Source organism: Prionailurus viverrinus, chromosome F1 (assembly GCF_022837055.1).
Source record: "Prionailurus viverrinus isolate Anna chromosome F1, UM_Priviv_1.0, whole genome shotgun sequence".
NCBI classification, from domain to species: domain Eukaryota; kingdom Metazoa; phylum Chordata; class Mammalia; order Carnivora; family Felidae; genus Prionailurus; species Prionailurus viverrinus.
Genome location: NC_062577.1, coordinates 51,086,636 through 51,108,873, shown reverse-complemented (window position 1 = coordinate 51,108,873; position 22,238 = coordinate 51,086,636). Strand labels below are relative to the sequence as shown.

Below are 22,238 nucleotides of genomic sequence, written 5' to 3'. Positions count from 1 at the left end.
CTAAAGCAATTCCACAATATCTTCGTGTTCCATTTTTGAACATCCAGATTTTCACATAGAATTATCAATTTAAAGTGGAATCCTGCTATAAGTCTATCCATCATAGCCAAGGTTGCCAGTGGGTGCTGAAAGTTTCTGGGAATCTCCATGAACAGAGATGCTCTGAAGGTGATCACTTAGTGAGATCCAAGGCAGCTAAGGGCAGAAAGAAGCATTTCACATCAGCAAGACTCAATGTAGATTCACGTGGGCCCTGGCCAAACATCCAATTTGGGTGAATTAGTGCCAGGACAAGCTTCTTGCCCAAAACGTGTACAATATCTGATAACCACCTACCACAAAGTTTTTAAAGAAACCAAGAATCTCAGCCCTTGAACTAACCACTGACCAAATGATTGAGGAACTTGCAGAATTACATATTTTGTAGGATTATTTGGTAATTCTTTAGAAAATAGCAGATGACATTATGGAATAGCCCAATGAATGCTTTGAAGTAGCACTTACTATCTCAAATTATAATAGACAAAATGCCCTTCCCTGACTATTTATCTGGAGATTAAAAATTAGAAACAAACTGATATTCATAAAGTATATCAAATGTCAGGGCACCTAGGTGGCTCAGTGGGTTAAATGTCCGACTCTTGGTTTCGGCTCAGGTTATGATCTCACTCTTTCGTGGGTTGAATCCCTGCATCAGGCTCTGTGCTGGCAGTGTGGAACCTGCTTGGGATTCTCTCTGTCTTTCTCTCTCCCTCCCTTTCAGCCCCTCCCCCACTCACACTGTTGCTTTCTCTCTCAAGATAAATAAATACACTTTAAAAAACAGTATATCAAATGTAACTGACATTGACATAGGCATTGATTCTGTTTTCCAAATCATATTTTTATGATTCATAGGTAGACTTTGGCAGTCCTTTTTAACACACATTTACTCCTGAATGTAGTGTTACTTGAAAGTGTAATTATAATGAGTTTTGTTATAGTATGCTTCTTTCCTCTAAAAGAGAACATGATTCCCTGTAGGGAAATTCAGGTAATTTGCAGCCACCATAATCTCCACTACACTGAAATGTTAAATGCTTGGCTTTTCTCCATGCATTTGCCTTTCTCTTCTCTACAACTACTATCTCCTACTCTTTTAATTCAATGCCGAGCACTTGAATGATGTTTTCTTTTCTCCTTCGACTCTTGGACTTCAGGATTAAGCTACGGTCAGAATGGTCCCTCTGAGACATCTCTTTATTTCCCTCTTCTCATCCTGATCAATTCATGAGTCATTTTCAGTTGGTGTGCCCTTTTCATTGCCTGTTACTAATATTTCATATATATCGCATTTTAAGGACTACCAATAGAGACTTACTTAAAATGGCAGCAAATTCCAGTTGAAATGTGTTGATTTTATTGAGTTTTACAGAGTCATATATATGAAAGGTCATCCAGTTCATGTAAATCATTTATGCCTGATGGCAGTCGATGCTTTCCTTACAGATTATTTCAACCAAGCCTCTTAGTAAGTTAGTCTTCTGACAATATGAAAAATGCAAGACCTAAGAAATCGGATGTAGACAATTATGGATTCAGATATTGCCTTCCCTCAAGGTAGCCTGTAGCCCAATTAGGCAGTCAATACCATCATGCCCACAGCATACAGTTATGGAAACTGAGGCACCTAGAGTTCAGAAAACTGACCCATGATGGTGTTAATAAGTAAGAAGGTAAAGGATTAGAACCCAAAAGAGTCTAACTTCACATGCTTCTCTCCTAACAGCGAGGCTACACTCCTTTGGTACATGAATTGTAGAAATATTCAAAATGGAAATACTTAAATATACATTCCTACTTGGAGATGTGTATATATATACATATATACATACACACACATACATACATACATACATACATACATACATATACACCGAAAGTTTCACTGGGCTTTGAGGTACTTATGTCATTATTTTCCTTATGTGTCAGAGGCCTGACCCTGTTTCTCTGGCCCACACTTCTCAGCCTGGGTGCCCAGACTTCTGACCTCACCTAAGCTGATCTCTGTAATAATAGATGAGTTCCTCCAACTCTCTATGCTTCAACTCCCTTACCTGTTAAATGAGCAGATAATTGCAGTGACCCAGGGGGTTTAGTGAGGGTTTTGATTGTGTTAATATCCAGGAAGTCACAGGAGAAGGTCTGCGAGTGGTGTTCAGTAAATTTCAGCTAGTATGTTATTTATGTAACTGAGTAATCAACTTCTTTAAAAATAACTCCATTTCTTATAAAACATATTTGATTAATGCACAGAGTCCAGTGAAACGAGTAAAAATGGAACAACAAAATCCTCTGAGTTTTATTTTTTGTTTTACTTTATACTTCTTTTTATTCCCTTGATGTTTGAACTAAACGCTTTCAACATATTTCTTTCATTTTAAGAACGACTGCAATGGTTTCTACCACTTTTACATCTTTCAGATACTGTTTCATCTTCAAAGTCATTCACAAATTTCAATGTGCTTGGCTGCAGCTCTTATGTGATGGGAGGGCACAGGGCTTGGTATTAAAGTTGTGGGTTTGTCTCCACCCCAACCTGATAGCTCCATTCACTGTATGAACATTTGGTTCTCTGAGCCTCAGTATTTTCTTACCTGTGAGGCAGGAATAATTATTCCTGTCCTGGTGATATTCAAGGTGAAACCTCTTCACTTTTTCACCAACCCTTTTCATGTTGTTGCTAATTCTGTCTCCCAGAATCTCATAACTAACTATTTCTAACATGCGTAGGGTAATCACAGCTGCTCATGGTCCCCTTATGTAACATACAAGAATCTGAACTTGTGTGCCAGTGTGACATTATTAGTAATTATAATATTAATATCATTTAGAATTCTTTTTCTTGCAAGTTACGGAAAACTCAGTTCAAGCAGGCTTAATAAATGGGCATTAAGTGGCTCATGTAAATAAAAAATCAGATGTAGACTCAAGGCCATGAGATGAGGTTTCCAGGACCCAATTTCTTTTCACCTCTAAGTTCTCCATTCTCAAGCACTATGTGGTGAACAAAGAACTACCAGCAGTAAAAATGAAAGTTTGAGTTCAAGGCCTACTTTCCATTAGCCTAAATGAGGTCACATAGTCAATTCTGAGCAGCTAACATTGCACAAGGAATGTGGAACTGTGTCCAGGAGTAGTCAATCCAGGTGGAGAAAATCCTAAACAAAGCACAGAGACTTGTAGTAGCCAAAAGACTGGTTTCCACAAGGAAACCTTGAGTTCTGTTATAAAAGGAAGTATGAGTGTACTCTGAAAGATAAACATAGCAGATGTAGAGTTGCATGACACAGGCTGGCAAATGTGAGTTGAAATGAGCCGAATATTTCTACCTATGTTCCACATGGCTCTTTAAATTGGCCACCATACTCATATTTCAGGGCTAGACACAACCCTTGAGGACAAACTACTAGTGAATTAGATTAAGCCCATTGTGCTTCCTTCCTTCACTTAAGGCCCCATGCCTCCCACTCTCGCCTTTCTTGCCCTTCCATCTTTGTTTTCTTTCCCTAGTTCCTCACATCCCCTCCTCCTGAATGGTGATGACTTTGAAGTCCTCTGATTTCCCAAAGTAGGCTCTCTACCCAGCGCTCAGTTCTACCTCCTCTCCCCTTGATTCTGGTACCCCAGTAGCTTCAAAATATTCCTCTACTAGACCTGGCCCCATGCTCTGCAAGGCCAACACATACCATCCAATTCAAACACCTGTAACAGACTCCCTGGCACACCTTCCTTAATCTATCAAAAATTCCTAACTGGCTAGCTACTCCGTTGCTGTACTGTCTTCTAGTGTTCTTGGCTATATATAAAGTGGATACCACTCAGCTCAGTTCAGAAAGATTCTGTAGGGAAAGGACAATTTCTATTTTTATATACATCAATTTTCTTTTTAGTGACTATCCTTATTGCAAATACCCTCAATCCTCTCATCGACTTTAGTACACCTCTGTGGTGACAAATTTCCTCTCCTTTTTCTAAGATGCATCCTAAAATATTTTTCAATGGTCATTGCATGTCTTATATCAGACCAGCTAGAACACAAAATAAAGAAGAGAATTGGGTCTCATTTGGGGAGGGGGGAGCATTTTATTTGTTTGTTTTTATTTAATAAGAAAATTCCAGAGAAAGAACAAGCATTGCTTCACTTTTACCAGCCATACTTAGTCAGGCATTTGGAAAAAAGTCTATAAAATATTTATTGTTTACACATCACATTAATTTTTGTATTATTTTAATAATATTCTGTAACTAGAAAACAATTGCCTACACAGTGAAGTAGATGTTGGGGGCTGAGATACTCATGGATTTATGAGGAAGGGCCTGTTTGGTCCGATGACACTTTGGATGGACATCATGAACAGGATAGCCTGACATTTTATGGAGCACTTTCATGGGCTTTGTGTTCTTTAAACAGTATTTAACAAACATCTAATACTTACAACTGGAAAAAAATGATTAAAAAAGGAAAACACTCAGAGACATAAACCTTACTCTCAAAGGGCTTACATTCTAAGTGAGAAAGTAAGATATTCAGGTGAATTGGTATTACAAGGGTCAAGGTCCCCTTTTTCAGTAGCAGGAGTAAAGAGGGAGCATCACCAGGCTAAGTCAGTCCGCCACTGCGGTCTCTGACCTTCATTCTTAGATGATTCCTCCCTTTTTTCTTTTGATCTCTCTATTTTGTAATCTTTAGCATTTTCCCATAAGCTTTTATCAAACATATATGGCTTCAGTGGGGCTTAGATCTTTCATCACATTTCTTATCTACAAATCAAGTAAATATCAAAATTATGTAAATCCCCCATAGCAACCAAATAGAAGATTGCAATCAAATAAGTATCTGAATCTTATCACTAAATTGATGTGGAAACACAAAGGGCTTTGAAGCTGAATCCTGGAACAGCTCCAGCTGCAGAACATTATTGCTTTAGCAGAGAACCCAGACTATTGCTCTAACTCTAAATGAACCAGTTAATTTTTTTGTTTGTTTAACCAGCACCTACTTTGTGCCTGCCATTATTTGAAGGATACAGTGGTATCTTTTAGATATAGTATCTTTTAGTGCTTTTTTGGAGCTTATGTCCTAGAGGGGGAGACAAACAATAAATAAACAGATGTAATAAAACAGCAGATAATGTTGAGGGCCATGGGAGAAGGAAGTAATTTGAGGGAATATGAAGTGATGGATGTAGTATGTGGATAAAGTGGCCAAAATCTTTTAAAATGTAGCGTTTGAGGAGAAATCTGCATAAAGCAAAAGAGTGGCACAGGAATGTCTCTGGAAAAACTCACCTGCCAAATGAGCAATATATATATAAAAATGTAGTTCAGTATTCATGAAAAATTAATATAATAATTATATATATTAGCCCAATTATTTGACATATAGATGAAGTCCTATTCTTTAAGAAAAGGAAAATTTTTGACCTTTGGCATTGTTTGAATTTTTCCAAGAATCAAGGGAAGAAGTTTTAGCCGCCATATGCTCCTTGTCAAATGCTGCTGAGTCTTAAGGTTGCTTCTGGTCAAATAAAGTAGTTCTCTAGGTAACCCATTTAATCTTCTCAAAAGCCTTCAAACCTAGCTGCTATGTTTCCCATCTTTAAAGATCAGTAGATCAAGGCAAAGAGAAGCTAAGTCACTTGCCCAAGGTCATCAGCTAAGGAGTAGTGAGGTCTAACAACATGCAACTTCTACTATAAATGGCTTGCCATTCTTATTTATCCTGAGAACTTATTGAACAATTACTGGGCTGTGTCATATTCTGAATACAATAAACACTATTCCTTCATCAAATTGTGTTCAATCTATGTGTAAAGACAAAACCAACATACCTCCAAAACACTACAAAAGTGTGAGATGGTATTCTATTGGCACATATGGTGAAGTAGTGTAAAATTAAAAAAGCAGAGTGGGTTGGTGTGAATATGAGCTAAATATGGCTTGGGGCTAAACCTTATTTTGGATCTAACCTTATTTGGATCTAACCTTATCTTGGATCTAACCTTATTTTTATTTTTTCTACCTCTGTTCATATAAGAAGCTGTTGCAGAAACTGGGATAGTTAGCCTGGAGAAGAAAAGACTCAGGGGGGATTTGATAACTGTCTACAAATATTTGAAGAACTGTCATGTGGAAAAGAAATTAGATTTGTTCTATATCTCCCTAGGGGTGCAAGTGATGGAAAGAAATCACCACAATATAAGAAAGGACTTTTAAACAAAATAAGGAAAACTCTAGAGCTCTAAAGATGGAATGGGCTCTTTGAGAGATGAGTACTCTGATCAACTAGGCAAGGCAGCCTCTTCAATGACCTCTTGTACAAGGGAATCAAGAGAAAGATGGATGGATAGCTGGGTGGATGGATGGATGAATGGATGGATGGATAAATGGATGAATGATTGGATGGATGATGGATGGATGGGTGGATAGATGGATGACATGAATTTTAAGATTTCTGCTAAGGCTGAGAATATATGATTATCAGAGAGAAATGAAATTTCGATTAATACTGAACTGCTTGTGAAGTTCATACCTCCTTTAGAAAATGTTTTCTGCTTTTAAAATTTTGGAAATCATATCTACAACTCCACATGTTACTTCCAGTTCTTAATTGATAATAAATAATCCTCTCAAGATGTACTTTATTTCTTGTTTGCTCTTTCTAGGTCTCCAGCCATACACCAACTATAGTTTCACACTTACAGCTTGTACACCTGCTGGATGCACTTCAAGCAAGCCTTTTCTAGGTCAGACACTGCAGGCAGCCCCTGAAGGTAATTAAAAAATATCCATGATTTGGGAGGAGAAGTTTTCATATGGCATTTTGAAGTGAATTCTATAAACCCTTTCATGTAAAACAAAGAAGGAATAAAGTCGATAGGTACAAAATAAAATTGTATTCTACTCTGCCATTCTTCAGGTTTGGTTCAACTATAAGCCACCCAACACAAATTTTGCTTTCACTTCTTTAAACCTCTTCAGTTTACTTTTCTGTGATAAAAATTATTATACACTTTGATATAAAATTTCTCAAAAAAAAATAAAAAATCAAACATCTCTGGAATGCCGGTTATATGACAAGTACATGCTCACTGCTGGAGCTGACTTAAATATTCACTATCATGAACTTGTCATCAAGTTGAAGACACAGTACAACTTCCCAAACTTACATAAAGACAGAGAATCTGAAAAGTGATGTTAAGAAAAAACAAGTGTTCAATAATACTGTAATAACGTATGGTGACGGATGGTGACTGCACTTACCATTAAGTAATGTGCAGAATTGCCAAATCAATATGTTTTACAGATGAAACTAATATAACATTGCATGTTTTTGTTGTTTTTTAAATGTTTGTTTTTGGGAGAGAGAGAGAGAGAGAGAGAGAGAGAGAGAGAGAGAGAGATTGAGCAAACAGAGTAGGGGCAGAGAGAGAGGGAGACAGAAGATCCAAAGCAGGCTCTGCACTGAAAGGAGACAGCCCAGTCCAGGGCTTGAACTCATGAACCGTGAAATCATGACCTGAGCCGAAGTCAGACGCTTAACCCACTGAGCCACCCAGGTACCCCAACATTGTATGTTAACGGTACTTCAATTGAAAAATGAACAGAATGCTCAGGATAATCTGAACAAAGAGAAATTATAACTCATCATGAAAATCAAAAATATTTTGTGGTGTGAGAGTGAGTTCTGAGATGGACCATGAAGAACAAAGATTTTAACAAATTCACAATAGAGGAGAGGAAGAACCAAGCACAGACTGAGGACATGTAAAGTGGGGCCATCACCTTGGAAGGCAAATTGGCAATGTCTATTAAATTTAAAATGTTAATTTTCCATGACACAGCAGTTTCACATTCATTGTCTATGTCAGAAAATCACACTTTCAACAAATGCATAAGGAGACACGTACCAGGATGTTTATTGAAGCATTTTTGTTTGTTTATTTAATGGAAAACAGTTGGAAGTAATTTAAATGTCTATGAGTAGGGGAATTGCTAAATAAATTCAGGTATAGTCACATTATGAAACTCCATGCCTCATTTTAAAAGAATGAGACAATCTAACCATATAAAGAGGAAATTAAAACTGCAATAGTGCACGGTATCTTTTATGTATAAAAATGCTTAGGCAATAATATTCGTTTCTATAGGTAAATAAAAATATAGAAAAAATTCTGGAAGCATATGTACATAACAACAGTTACCAATGGGTTGGGAACTGGAGTGGGTGTTATCATGTACTTTTAGAAGAAAGATAACCTCAGAAGCTTGGGTTAGTGATCAACTAATTATTTTGTTCATCTTTATTGTCTGCCTGTTTTCAATGTGGGAGAAACAGAGGCATACATGAGTTTATAAACAGAAATATAATGTTAATTACCATTGGAGAGTCCTGAACTGCTTGTCCATTACTCTTCTAATGAAAGGGATTGTTGTACCTCAGAATATTAGACCTGAACTTCCTACCAGTAAATGGGGAATAAAATGGAAAATTCCACATATGGGGCATATGGCTCCTCACCAGGATTTCACTAATGATGTTTTCTATATAAAGAATGTTTCATGTCAAAAAGCTTAGTGTTCCTTTGAAAGGAAGAAACCAGCAGTGGATTTTTTGGAAAGGTAAACTATCAAATGGATACTTTGATGATAATGGATAATTTCTAAAGGATCTATCAACCATTTTTGGCTGCAACTCAAACCTGGTAAAATAACAGGGTCTCTTGCTTCAGTGTACTCATCAAATCCGTATATTTAAATTCTTAGAAAATACGCATCTATTTTCCCACCTTTCCCCCCAAAAAATTATTTAAAGAGCTCAGATTTCATGACTGAAAAAATTACATTCAACCACACATGGGAGTGTGAGATGAGAAATGTTTTACTTGATTTCTTTTTTTTTTTTAACTTTATGCACCTTTCCTTTAACACAAATAACTGTGCAAAGGAATAATAAACTAAATGGGCTTTCCCCTGCAGAACAAACATGGATTTAGAATCCATTTTCTGGCGGTATAAGTGCCATTTGTGAATAACCTATATGTGACATAAATGTAGTCTAGGTACTTAACTTGGGGGTTGGAAGATTACAAATCAGGACTCACATTAAGTTCTGTTGTACTGTAAAGTGGAAATAAACATGTTATATCCCATTAAATTAATAATCTAAGCATAACTAATTATAAAGTGCCTGAGTAAATCAGACATAGTTTGAAGGTCTCACACTTGAGTGTCCTAAGTGAATATGGGGAGAATTAAAAGAAACATCGTTTCATAGCCACCCTGAGCTCCTCTTACTTCTCTCATTTTCAATCCAGGGGGAAAAAGTTAATGTATATTACTACCCCATTGATAAGTTGGACATAATTCTCTACAATTTTATCCTCATAGAAAATTGTGTACTTTTAGTCAAATAGGAAGAGTTCAAATTGGATTTTTGTTCCATCTTTTTAGAATTGCTGCCATATCAGCCAACTCTAATTAATTTTACAGTTCAATCATGCAAAATTGCAGGCGTGTTTACCTCTAGCATTGATAACATGGAAAGGAAAAAGGAAAGGAAGATGAATCTTTCTCAGTCACATTCCATATCTCTCTTCCTCTCACCTTTTTTTAACTGTTAGATTCTTCCTCTATTCTTCGTACTTGTAACTACACGGTCTCCCTTGGAATCCTCAAGTACAATCTCCCAAAGTATACAGCTCTCACAAAGCCTGCACTCATTCAAGGCCTGTACACCCACCAGTCTATAGATGTTTTTATTACGTGTTTTGAAAATACTTCAGCCTCAGTATTCAACTCTTAAAATCTCTCTCCTCACTTCCTAACTTACTTTTCTTTCTTTTTTTCCTCCTTCAGGTATAATCATCCACCTCATCACCTAAACCCCAAAATGGGCCTTCTTGATGTTTCTCTCTGTTTTTTTTTTAGGTTGTAATATGTAGTTCTTCATAAAATCTTAGTAATTTTAAATCTTAAGGATTTTTTAAAAATGCTTTCTTCCTTTCCATCCCTTCTGGCATTGCCTTAGTTCAGACTCCTATAACTTTTCATAATTTAGTCTTCCTGCCTCTAGTGATTTCTCTTCTTCCTCATATTCCCATTCCAATTCTTTCCTCCCTTTTGCCAAGTCACCTCCATAAAATCCCATTTCCTTCCAGGAAAAAAAAAATCCACATCTTCTTAGTAAAGCAAAATAGACCCCTCAAACTTTAAACTCTGCCCATCTGCCGAATCTTTCTGTCTTCCTCACATGCCCTCCAATGTACCAGTCATGCTGAAGTACCTGGAATTCTACCATACTTACCCATATTTCAAAGACTTTGTGTGGCTTTCCCACAGTTTTGATTTCTTTCCCTACATTCTCACTAACTCAGCTAACTCCCAGTTTTTCAAACTTGGGCTCACATCTCTCCCCTTCTAGAATTCTCCTGCTTCCCCTCTATCCCCATATTACTCCCAGTCTGTGTTGATACCCTTCCTAAGTGCTCTAAAGCACTATGTTTCCTTTTCTTACAGCACTCAGCAAACTGGATTATAAATTTTTATTTGTTTGGGGCGCCTGGGTGGTGCAGTCGGTTAAGCGTCCGACTTCAGCCAGGTCACGATCTCGCCGTCCGTGAGTTCGAGCCCCGCGTCGGGCTCTGGGCTGATGGCTCAGAGCCTGGAGCCTGTTTCCGATTCTGTGACTCCCTCTCTCTCTGCCCCTCCCCCGTTCATGCTCTGTCTCTCTCTGTCCCAAAAATAAATAAACGTTGAAAAAAAAATTTAAAAAAAAAAAATAAATAAATTTTTATTTGTTCATTTTTATTCACCACAATACTTATGGGGTCCTTGAAGGGTAAAGACTATTTGTCTTTACCCCCACATCCACAGTGCCCAACACAGAAAGTGACACAAAATTGAGTGGAATGTTGGACGAATAAATTAACAATTAATAATAATCTAAAAGTCAAGGCCTCCATGACATAAGCCAATACAGAACAGGGTCCCTTCACTAGCTTCCAAAGGAAAGTCAATCCACAATAAATTTTGGGATTTTTGAATTGGAATCAAGATCTGTAGAGAAATAAGCAGGTAATATTGCATGGCACTCAAAACAAATTTAAAACAAATCTAGTAGACATGCTCCTTTTCTGGTAGCTATTATTGCAAAAGATCTACCAAGATTTCCTTCTGACCTTTTCTTCTCATACCTCTCGTGTAGTTTACCTGCCCCCCACCTGCCTTCTAGATGATTTCTCTCATGGCCACCCATTTCCTTCCCTTGAGTTTTCTCAATTCTGTCCTTCTATTATATTCGATAGGTTTTTTTCTGATGCCACCTGAGACTCATGCTCAGAGAGGAAGGCAGATTCTCTACTTGGGATTCATAAGACATTTCACCAAAAGTGGGTCTTATTCTATCAAAGATTTCTGGCAACTGCTAAGATAATCGTGTCCCCATGCCATTATACAAATAAAACCATAGTACTTAGTATTTTTTACACATTTCTGTTTCCCCTTATAAATCAAATCAATGGACACAGAATGATTACCAACATGACCAGAGCTTTCACCAACTTGTATAAATATCAAACTCAGTTTTTATTTAAAACATGAGGCAAACCCAAGATTTTGATTCATGTTATTTCATTAACTCTATAGCCACAGGATGTATTTACTGATTCAAAGTGGAAACTAAGCAATAGACTTTCTAACACCTTGGTGATTTTGTATACACCCTCCAAGGTGAAAAATATGGGACTCCAGCAAGCAGATTATGAAGTAAAACTTATACTTTATCTCTTAAATCAACAAACTAATATCATCTTTGAGTCAGAACATTAGATGATTGATTCATCTACCAACTGTTGGCAGAGAAACCCAGACATAACTGTATACTATGATTGGTGTATTTATCCAAGTATCTAAGAGTAAACTTTCAGAACAAAATGAACACTTTCTTCTCAGGAATAAGTTGTTCCTTAGAAAATTAGCAAGTTTGAGCCGTTTAAAAATGTATCCTGATTCTTTCAGGATGTTGCTAAATAAATTGCCTTTGAATGTCCTGGAAATTTTTCTTTTAAAAGTGTTGAAATCTTATCCCTTACTGGATAACTTACACCAGAGATACAATCAACCAAACACTATTGATTACAGGGAACCTAATATTGCATGAGTTTTTAAAAGCTGAAGAAGAGAGTTACAGTGTCTATTCAGAGCATACCTAGATGACAACATGAAATGGTAGGATTGATCTTCCTCATTGCCTAGGTTCTCCGTCAATATGTTTGTACATCTGTAAGAGTGCTTGAATGTTTGACCTTGAATAACAGTTGTTTGTGTGTACATTTTAACTTTTATGCAGAAGAGGAAATTCCTTATAGGAACAAGCCAGAGCTTACTCATGTTTATATTTCTAGAACTAGAACTGCCCATAGTGCTTACCATAGTAATTTGCAGGATGTATTTGCAATAAATTCATTTATTCAATATCAGTTAGGCATTGTGCTATCTATCCCTAAAGATACATTGACAAAAATACATAGAAGATTCCTGCCCTCATGAAGCTAACTTTATATTGAAGCAGGAGAAAGAAGTAGACCACGCAGTGTTAACAACATAGAAATAATGATAATATCAAGAAAAAAAAGATTATTGTGTTATGAGTGCTAAGAGGAAGTAGAAAAAGACATAGGATAGAGAAAAACTAGGTTATGATCATTCTAGAAAATGTTACAGTTATAATTAGAGAAGGTTGGTCAAATAAGATCTCCCTGATATGATTATAGTCACACAGGCCACTGAACTAAGAGGATCAATTGCAAAATTGTCATGTTGTCATGAACAAAAGTGTTCCAGGCAGAAGGAATGGAAGTGAAAATCTCAGAGGTGAGGAAGAACAGGAAACATTCTGGGGATAGAAGGAGTCTCTTGTGGTTGGAGCCAGGCAGGCCAGAGCCAGAAAAAAATGCAGGACTATACAGATTATCATAAGGAATTGGAATTGTGGGACTAATTTCAAAAGGGCTGTATATTTTACAAAGATTACAATAACTTATGTGCAGACTTTCTACACTTTGCAAAGATTATGATGAAATAGAGAAGGGCAAGTTTTGAAACAGAGTCCAGTTTAGAGGCTGTGATAGAAGTTCATGAGAGAGAGCAACATAGCTTGGATCAGAAGAGGTGGACATAAAGGTAGAGAGAACTATGTATATTCATGCTAGAACCCGTGGGATTTGATGACACATTACACTTGGGGGTGAAAACAGTGAGAGCCTCAAGAATAACATTTTGTGGGTTTTGACCAAGAAAATGGTCCAAATTGGGAGATGAATAGATTATAACAGAAAAACCAAGAGTTCTGTTTTGGATGTTTTAAGTCTTTCATACTTAATTAGTCATCCAAATGGAGGTGTCAAGTTGACGGTTGGGTTCATGAGTTTGAAGCCAAGAGATAATTTCAGTCTAGAGATCCATATTTGGAAATGTTCGACATAGAGATGGTATTTAAAACTGAGACTAAATGAAGATCCCCTAGAAAGAAGGAGTAAGAAGAGGGAAGAATAAGGGAGAGGAGAGAGCCTAGGTCTCTGAAGCACCACATAATTTTGAGTTCCAGTAGGGAAAGAGGAGCCAGTAAATGAGAAAAAGGATGAAAAAGAGCATAGCACATGCTGTCAGAGAGGCAAAGGCAAAGTATGTTATTCGCTGAATTTAAAAATTCAGGTAAATACTGTATTATGATTACTTCTACATATTCCACATAAGTAGGTATCAAAGTTTAAAATTCCTGGATAGTCTTTGAGGCCCCTCGGTGGCTCAGTCGGTTGAGTGTCCCACTTCGGCTCAGGTCACGATCTCGCAGTCTGTGAGTTCGAGCCCCACGTCGGGCTCTGTGCTGACAGCTCAGAGCCTGGAGCCTGCTTCGGATTCTGTGTCTCCCTCTCCCCCTGCCCCTCCCTCACTCATTCTCTATCTCTCTCTCTGTCAAAAATAAATAAACATTAAAAAAATAAAATAAAAATAAAATTCCTGGATAGTCTCTCAGGTCTTGATTAAAGTCAGAGTAACAGCCAAGATAGAGAAATTTTCTACCACTTAACTGTCTGGCATTCACTTTCTAAAGGCAATTCACAAATGAAATAATCAAAGCATTGACAAATATATTTATACCCAATTGTCTATTTTACCTCAAAAGTATGGAAACTGTATTTTTTTACTTTACCATGAAATTTTCTATCAACAAAATAAAATTATCATAGTATGTGAGGTGATGGTGTGACTTTTGATAAGGTGTATATTTTACTCCAACAATAAAACCTCATTGTGTTATTTTTTTCCAGGAGTTTGGGTGACACCTCGACACATTATCATCAATTCTACGACAGTGGAATTATATTGGAGTCCGCCAGAAAAGCCCAATGGCCTCATTTCTCAATATCAATTGAGTCGTAATGGAACCTTGGTTTTCCTGGGTGGCAATGAGGAGCAGAATTTCACTGATAAAAACCTGGAGCCCAACAGCAGGTAAACTCAAAGAAAACTTTACCAATCATATAGTTAGAATTTTACATTTTTCAGGGTTGAAAAGTGTGCATCTTTAAATGAAACAATATTTTTGAGAGAGCGGGGAGGCACAAGTGAGTGAGGGGCAGAGAGAGAGAGAGAGGATCCCAGGAGGTGCAGAGAGAGAGACAGAGAGAGACAGAGACAGAGAGAGAGAGAGAGAGAGAAGCAGTGCTCACTCAAAGCTCGTTCATGTTTTACCCACAGCAAGGCTTGTGCTCACCCAAAGCAAGGCTGGAGCTCACCTAAACTGGTACCCAAACTCACCTGACGTGGGACTTGAGCTCACGAACTGTGAGATCATGACCTGAGACAAAGTCAGATGCTTAAAGACTGAGCCACCAAGGCACTGTCTAAATGAAACAATATTAAATTAATAGGTTAAAAATCTCCTCTTTCATTAGCCATTTCATAGCTGATGAGATCTTTTCATTCATTTCAGATGTTGAAGACTCAAGTGCTAACTCATTACTTTAGCCTTCAGAGTACATGACATTTTTAATTTATTTTTTCAAGTTTATTTATTTTTGAGAAAGAGAAGGGAGTGGGGGGAGGCAGAGAGAGAATCCCAAGCAGTCACCACACAACACAGAGCCGGATGCGGGGCTCAAACTCACAAACTATGAGATCATGACATGAGCCAAAATCAAGAGTGGGGCCCTTAACTGACTGAGCCACCCAGGTGGCTCATGACATCTTAAAAAAATGTAAGTAGTCTTCTATTTGACAGAAGAGCATGAGGATTTTTAAGTATATAAAATACACAAAGTATTAAGCTTTAGAAATTATCAAATTATCTTCAAAAACATGCATTCTTAAACCAGCAATAAAAGAGATTTAAGGAGTTTTGTTTGACATCAACTACCTTTTCTTCTAGCATAACGTTTTCTCTGCTTGCTACACTATATATAGGTAGAGTGATTTTAGGGGAAAAAGTTCCGCATATTTGCAATTCATTCCCATTCATTTCTCAGCAAAGACAAAATGTATCTTCGATCAACAGATGTTTTATTGCAGAGAGTAGAGATCAATTCAGTTTTATTGTGGAGAGTAGCAGATCAATTTAGAAACATCTTCCTCTGAACATATTTCCCTGAACCCCAACCCATTTAAAAATGGGAAAGATTCGTTTGAATCCTCCACAATCTAGTGGCACACTCCAGGACTTTCCTGAAATCTTTATGAAAAGTTATTGATTACTAGAGGGTTAGGAATAAAGTGAGAAGGACAGAAATAAGGCAGTCTGGAGAGAATGATGCATGTTGTGAAAAAACTATCAAGTCAATAGTGAAGGTTCTGGACAAGGAGCAGAGAATTTGCATTTTGTCATTCACTGTCGACCAAACAATGAAGAGAAAAGCCAGAAATCACCGTTTGCATCTCTTATGCATTGCCTTATCACAATCCTTTCTTTTTAATATAGATACATTTATAAACTGGAAGCCGCAAATGGGGGTGGCAGCAGCCCTAGTGGTGATTACATTGTACAAACACCTGTATTCACACCAGAGGAAATCCAGCCTCCGTGTAATAGCACAGTAATCGGGCCTTATTCCATATTTGTAGCTTGGACTCCACCAGGTAAATAAATAAAACCTGTGTGTGTGTGTGTGTGTGTGTGTGTGTGTGTGTGTGCATGTGTATACGTAAAACATTTCAGAGAAAGTTCATTTGAGATAAGGATGGAAATGTCTGAATTTAGTAAATGAGAAGGAAATAATATGTCTCCTGGGTAAATATAAACAGAATAATCTAAACCACATTGCTGAGTCTATACATATGTAAGTATATGCATACATACATATAGATGCAGATGTAGATATGTAGATAAAGAGACCTAGATACCTAGATATATACTTTTCTATCAAAGTAATACTTTCTTTCAAGTACTCAAATCTGTCTCCTTATTTAAATGTATATCCAAGGTAAGTCGTATAGTCCTGAATGACCTAAACATTCATTCTACAGGACTTCCTAGATTGGATCACTGATGTCATATGATCTGGTCTTTATTATAGCAGTGAATAAGGAATTCAGAAAGACAACAGTCTACTCTATCCATGTCCCTCAGGTTGTGACCAATTATGGTAGCTGAGTTTTGCCTCTCTGAGCTGTATAGCCTCCATTGTGCCATTTAGTCACTAGCAACTTGCTTTTGTGGTTTAGTGTGTTATCATATTTTGATGTAAGCATCATCTTCAGGTACAAATCTGAATGCATTACTGTGGAGTAAGGATTAAAGTGAATCTCTTTGACCTGTCTTTAAACATAAGGAACATAGGGAAATTTTGTTTAAGTACAATGTGAAATGCATTAAAGTGTTAAATTCACTTCAAAATATGTGATTTATATTTAATATCTAATCATTAGATAAAATTGACACAAATTTCTATTGTCTCCATCAGAATAACATACACTGAAAATAATTGGTTAACAGCCATGTTGACCGTCGGTAGGTCCATTCCATAAAATAATTAGCATTTTTCATTTACTTGAACAACTATCCCTGTCAAAACAAAAGAGTTAAGCTGGCATTTGGAAGAAAAGCTTCCAAATTCATTCTATGTGGCCAGCATTACCCTGATACTAAAACCAGATAAAGGCACCACAAAAAAGATAACTGCAGGTCAATATCTGGTCTGATGACCAGAGATGCAAAAATCCTCAACAAAATACTAATAAACTGAATCCAACAGTAAATTAAAAAAATCATTCACCACAATCATGTGGGATTTATTCCTGGGTCACAAGGTTAGTTCAATATTCATAAATCAATGTGATACATAACGTCAATAAAGAAAGGATAAGAACTATATAATCATTTCACTAGATGCAGAAAAAGCATTTGACAAGTACAGCATCCATTGATGATAAAAACCCTCAACAAAGTAAGTTTAGAGGGAACGTACCTCAACATAATAAAGGCCATATATGAAAAACCCACAGCTAACATCATCCTTAATGGAGAAAAACAGAACTTTTCCCCTAAAGTCAGGAACAAGACATGGATGTCCACTCTCACCACTTCTATTGAACGTAGTACTGGAAGTCAGAAAGTTGCAGGATACAAATCAATGTACAGAAATCTGTTGCGTTTCTCTACACCAATAATGAAGCAGCAGAAAGAGCAATTGAGAAAACAATCTCATTTGCAATTTCACCAAAAATAATAAGATACCTAGGAATCAATCTAACCAAAGAGGTGAAAGACCTGTATTCTGAAAACTATAAAACACTGATGAAAGAAATGGAAGACAATATAAAGAAATGGAAAAACATTCCATGCTCATGGATTGGAAAAATAATATTGTTAAAATGTCTATATTACCCAAAGTAATCAATACATTCAATGCAATCCCTATTGAAATACCAACAACATTTTTCACAGAACTAAAAGAAACAATCCTAAAATTTGCATGGAACTACAAAAGACTCTGAATAGCCAAAGCAATTTTGAAAAAAAGAAAGAAAGAAAAGCAGAGGCATCACAATTTCACTTTGTTATATTGGAAAGCTGTAGTAATAAAAACAGTATGGTACTAGCACATAGATCAATAGAATAGGATAGAAAACCCAAGGAAAAAAAACACAATTACATGGTCAATTAATCTTCAACAAAGAAATGGTGTTGGGAAACAAATGGTGTTGGGAAAACTGGACAGGAACATGCAAAAGAATTAAACTGGAGCACTTTCTCACACCATATACAAAAATAAATTCAAAATGGATTAAAGACCTAAACATGAGCCCTAATATCATAAATATCTTAGAAGAGAGCACAGGCAGTAATTTGTCTGACATCAGCTGTAGCAACTTTTTTCTAGATAGGTCCCCTGAGGCGAGGGAAACAAAAGCAAAAATAAACTATTGAGACTTCATCAAAACAAAAAGCTTCTACACAGCAAAGAAAACAAACAAAACTAAAAGACAACCTGTAGAATGGGAGAAGATATTTGCAAATGGCATATTCAATAAAACGTTAGTATCCAGAATATATAAAGAACTTATAAAACTCAACACCCAAAAAACAATCCAATTTTAAAAATGGGCAGAAGATATGAACAGACATGTCTCCAAAGAAGACATACAGATGGCCAACAGACACATGAAAAGATGCTTATCAACACTTATCATCAGTGAAATGCAAGTCAAAACTACAATGCAGTTATCACCTCACACGTCAGAATAGCTAAAATGAAAAACACAAGAAACAACAGTTGTTGGCACAGGTGTGGAGAAAGGCGAACCTCTTGCACTGTTGGTGGGAATGCAAACTGGTGCAGCAACTGTGGAAAACAGTTATGGAGGTTCCTCGAAAGTTAAAAATAGAACTACCCTAAGATCCAGCAATTGCATTATCCGGTATTCAACCAAAGAATAATACATCACTAATTCAAAGGAATATATGCACCCCTATGTTTGTAGCAGCATTATTTACAATAACCAAGATATGGGAGCAGCCCAAATGCCCATCAGTCCATCAATTGATGAATGTATAAAGAACGAATGTATATATATTGTCCATCCATAAAAAAAGAATAAAATCTTACCATTTGCAATGACATGGATGGAACTAAAGAGTATAATGCTAAGTGAAATGCCAGTCAAAGAAAGACAAATACCATATGATCTCACTTAGATGTAGAATTTAAGAAACAAAACAAATGAGCCAAGGCAGGGATGGGGGTGGGGGTGGAGAAAGAGAGAGAGAAAGAGAGAGAGAGAGAGAGAGAGAGAGAGAGAGAGAGAGAAACCAAGAAACAGACTCTACTATAGAGAACAAACTGATGGTGACCAGAGGGGGAGGTGGTGGGGGACGGGTTAAATAGGTGATGGGGATTTGGTTTTTTTTTTTGCAGGTTGAAATCATTTTATAAGATATAAATCTATGGTTATGCAACATTTCTATTATTTTTTTTCTTTTTAAGATGACTATTTTTTATTTTTTTATTTTATTTTTTATTTTTTAAAATTTACATCAAAATTAGCGTATAGTGAAACAATGATTTCAGGAGTAGATTCCTTAATGCCCCTTACCCATTTAGCCCATTTCCCCTCCCACAACCCCTCCAGTAACCCTCAGTTTGTTCTCCATATTTATGAGTCTCTTCTGTTTTGTCCCCCTCCCTGTTTTTATATTAGTTTTGTTTCCTTTTCCTTATGTTCATCTGTTTTGTCTCTTAAAGTCTTCATTTGAGTGAAGTCATATGATTTTTGTCTTTCTCTGACTAATTTCACTTAGCATAATACCCTCCAGTTCCATCCACGTAGTTGCAAATGGCAAGATTTCATTCTTTTTGATTGCTGAGTAATACTCCATTGTATATATACACCACATCTTCTTTATCCATTCATCCAGCAGTGGACATTTGGGCTCTTTCCATACTTTGGCTATTGTTGATAGTGCTGCTATAAACATGGGGGTGCATGTGTCCCTTCAAGACAACACACCTGTATCCCTTGGATAAATACCAAGTAGTGCAATTGCTGGGTCATAGGGTAGTTCTATTTTTAGTTTTTTGAGGAAGGTGATGGGGCTTAATATGACTTGTGATGAGCACTACGTGACATATGGAATTCTTTACTCATTATATCATACACCTGAAACTAATATAACACTTTATGTTAGCTAATTGGAATTAAAATAAAAACTAAAAACAGGTAAACATAGTCAAGAAAGTAACATACAGGCCTAATATATAAAACTTCAATTCTCATAAACCAAGAGCCTTCTGATGTCCTAACCTAAGATCAAAAACAAAAGGGCCTTAATTTGGTCAAATTCACAGGAGAAAATGTATCAAGAGCTTTATAAGTAAAGAAAAATGTAAGTCTCTCCAAGATATTAAATATAAATGATTCCATCCACCTTTGTTTTTTTTTTAATTTTTTTTCAACGTTTATTTATTTTGGGGACAGAGAGAGACAGAGCATGAACGGGGAGGGGCAGAGAGAGAGGGAGACACAGAATCGGAAACAGGCTCCAGGCTGTGAGCCATCAGCCCAGAGCCCGACGCGGGGCTCGAACTCACGGACCGCGAGATCATGCCCTGGCTAAAGTCGGACGCTTAACCGACTGCGCCACCCAGGCGCCCCGTCCACCTTTGTTTTAAAATATAAATATACAACACATTAAATTAAACAACAGAAACGAACAATCACTGGTGCCAGCCTGTGTCATAAAGTGCTATGCTCCTTATCTCAGTCTTAGGAACACAGATCTTCTTGAACTCTGTTCTTAGTTTTGATGGAATAAAACACATATCTTCTGCTGTGGAAAATGTACAAACTTGAATATCCCTTTACAGAGTCAACGTCTCCTTGCATGGAACAGCATTGCCATCTCGCCATCTTTTAGCATATTTCTCCTTGGCATCTTTACAGTGCTGTGGTGCTTTTGTGCCATGAAGTAAAATGAGGCAGAAAAGAGCCAGTGAGAGACCAGATTTAGCCTATTAACCAGAGATTTCTCGGACTCAGACCAGGGTGTTCTACAACCCAAATTCTCAAAGAACAGTAAGAGAAAGTCCAAGATGATAAGCAAAATTAATGATTTCCAAGCCATGTGATGAGGAAGTTCCATGGCTTATCAAATCTCTTGTCATTTTAACATTATTATACACATAAATTGCCATTGCTAATCTGAAGACCTTACACTCCATAAGGACCTGAAGACAACGGGTGTGAGATGAAAGAGAAAACCGGGATTCATAGCCCAATGGTTCCACCTGTGAGCTGACTTTACACAAGTCAGTCTTTCTCCCTGAGTCTCTGTTCTGTGCGTCTGTAAAATGGAAATAGCGATAGCACCTACACTTGGGTTGTTGCAAAGATTACAGGAGGTAATTTATATAACTGGCAGACACTGTGTAATGTTCTGTAAGTAGTGATGGTTCTTTGGGGGAAATTATTTTTGTCTTCAATTATTTATTTTGAAAATGTATTTGCTTCAGCATTTGCTAGGTTCCAAGCCCCCTGGTTTTAAAATGATAAAACTGTGCACTGCAGGATTGTGTTTGTAAATTTTTAAGACTTCTTTAGAATTTCCCTGCATTTTGTCATTTTTCCTTTGAATTCAACATCATATTTTTATGCTTAGGGTATAATGTTTCCACTCAGAAAAGAATTGTTGTGGAATAAAACACACCTTCTGCTTTTTTAAATGTAACCTTAACTCTTGTCTACCTCAGGCTTTGTGGAAATTGTTCAGTCTAGTGCAGCCTAGGGGATATCATAGAAATGCCTCACACACTAACTCTGACCATGTAACCAATGGTTAAAAAATCTATAATATCCAGACCTGTCAATCTTTTAGTTTCAGATGCACAAAATCCATTACAGAAACCCTGTAATATATGGAAAGATTAAAATCTTAAATTAAAGTTTTTCCTGGTGCCTAGAAGGATTTTGAACTCAGTAAACAGGCAGATGATTTTGACTTGTGTATAATCTACAGTTGATTTTACTGGAAACTACCTCATGCTGTGTTTTGATTTGGATAATAAAAACATTTTTCTGTTTCTGAATAGTCACAAATATATGTCTTAAACAGAAAGAAAACAAACTTGTTATAACCAGAGGTTGTTTATTTGCTCACAATCAAGAGCTTTCTGGGTACTCACCATACCCCCCTGCCATTACAA

General features: G+C 36.9%; 1 protein-coding gene across 1 annotated transcript in view; it reads left to right on the top strand.

The window, feature by feature from the left end:
- The window catches only part of USH2A (usherin), a 735,906-nt gene that overhangs the window by 589,389 nt on the left and 124,279 nt on the right, over positions 1-22,238 (top strand). Inside the window, exons 55-57 of the mRNA XM_047839579.1 lie at positions 6,708-6,815; positions 14,373-14,556; positions 16,019-16,176. Coding sequence (XP_047695535.1) covers positions 6,708-6,815; positions 14,373-14,556; positions 16,019-16,176 — 450 coding nt within the window. The remainder of the gene's footprint in view (positions 1-6,707; positions 6,816-14,372; positions 14,557-16,018; positions 16,177-22,238) is intronic.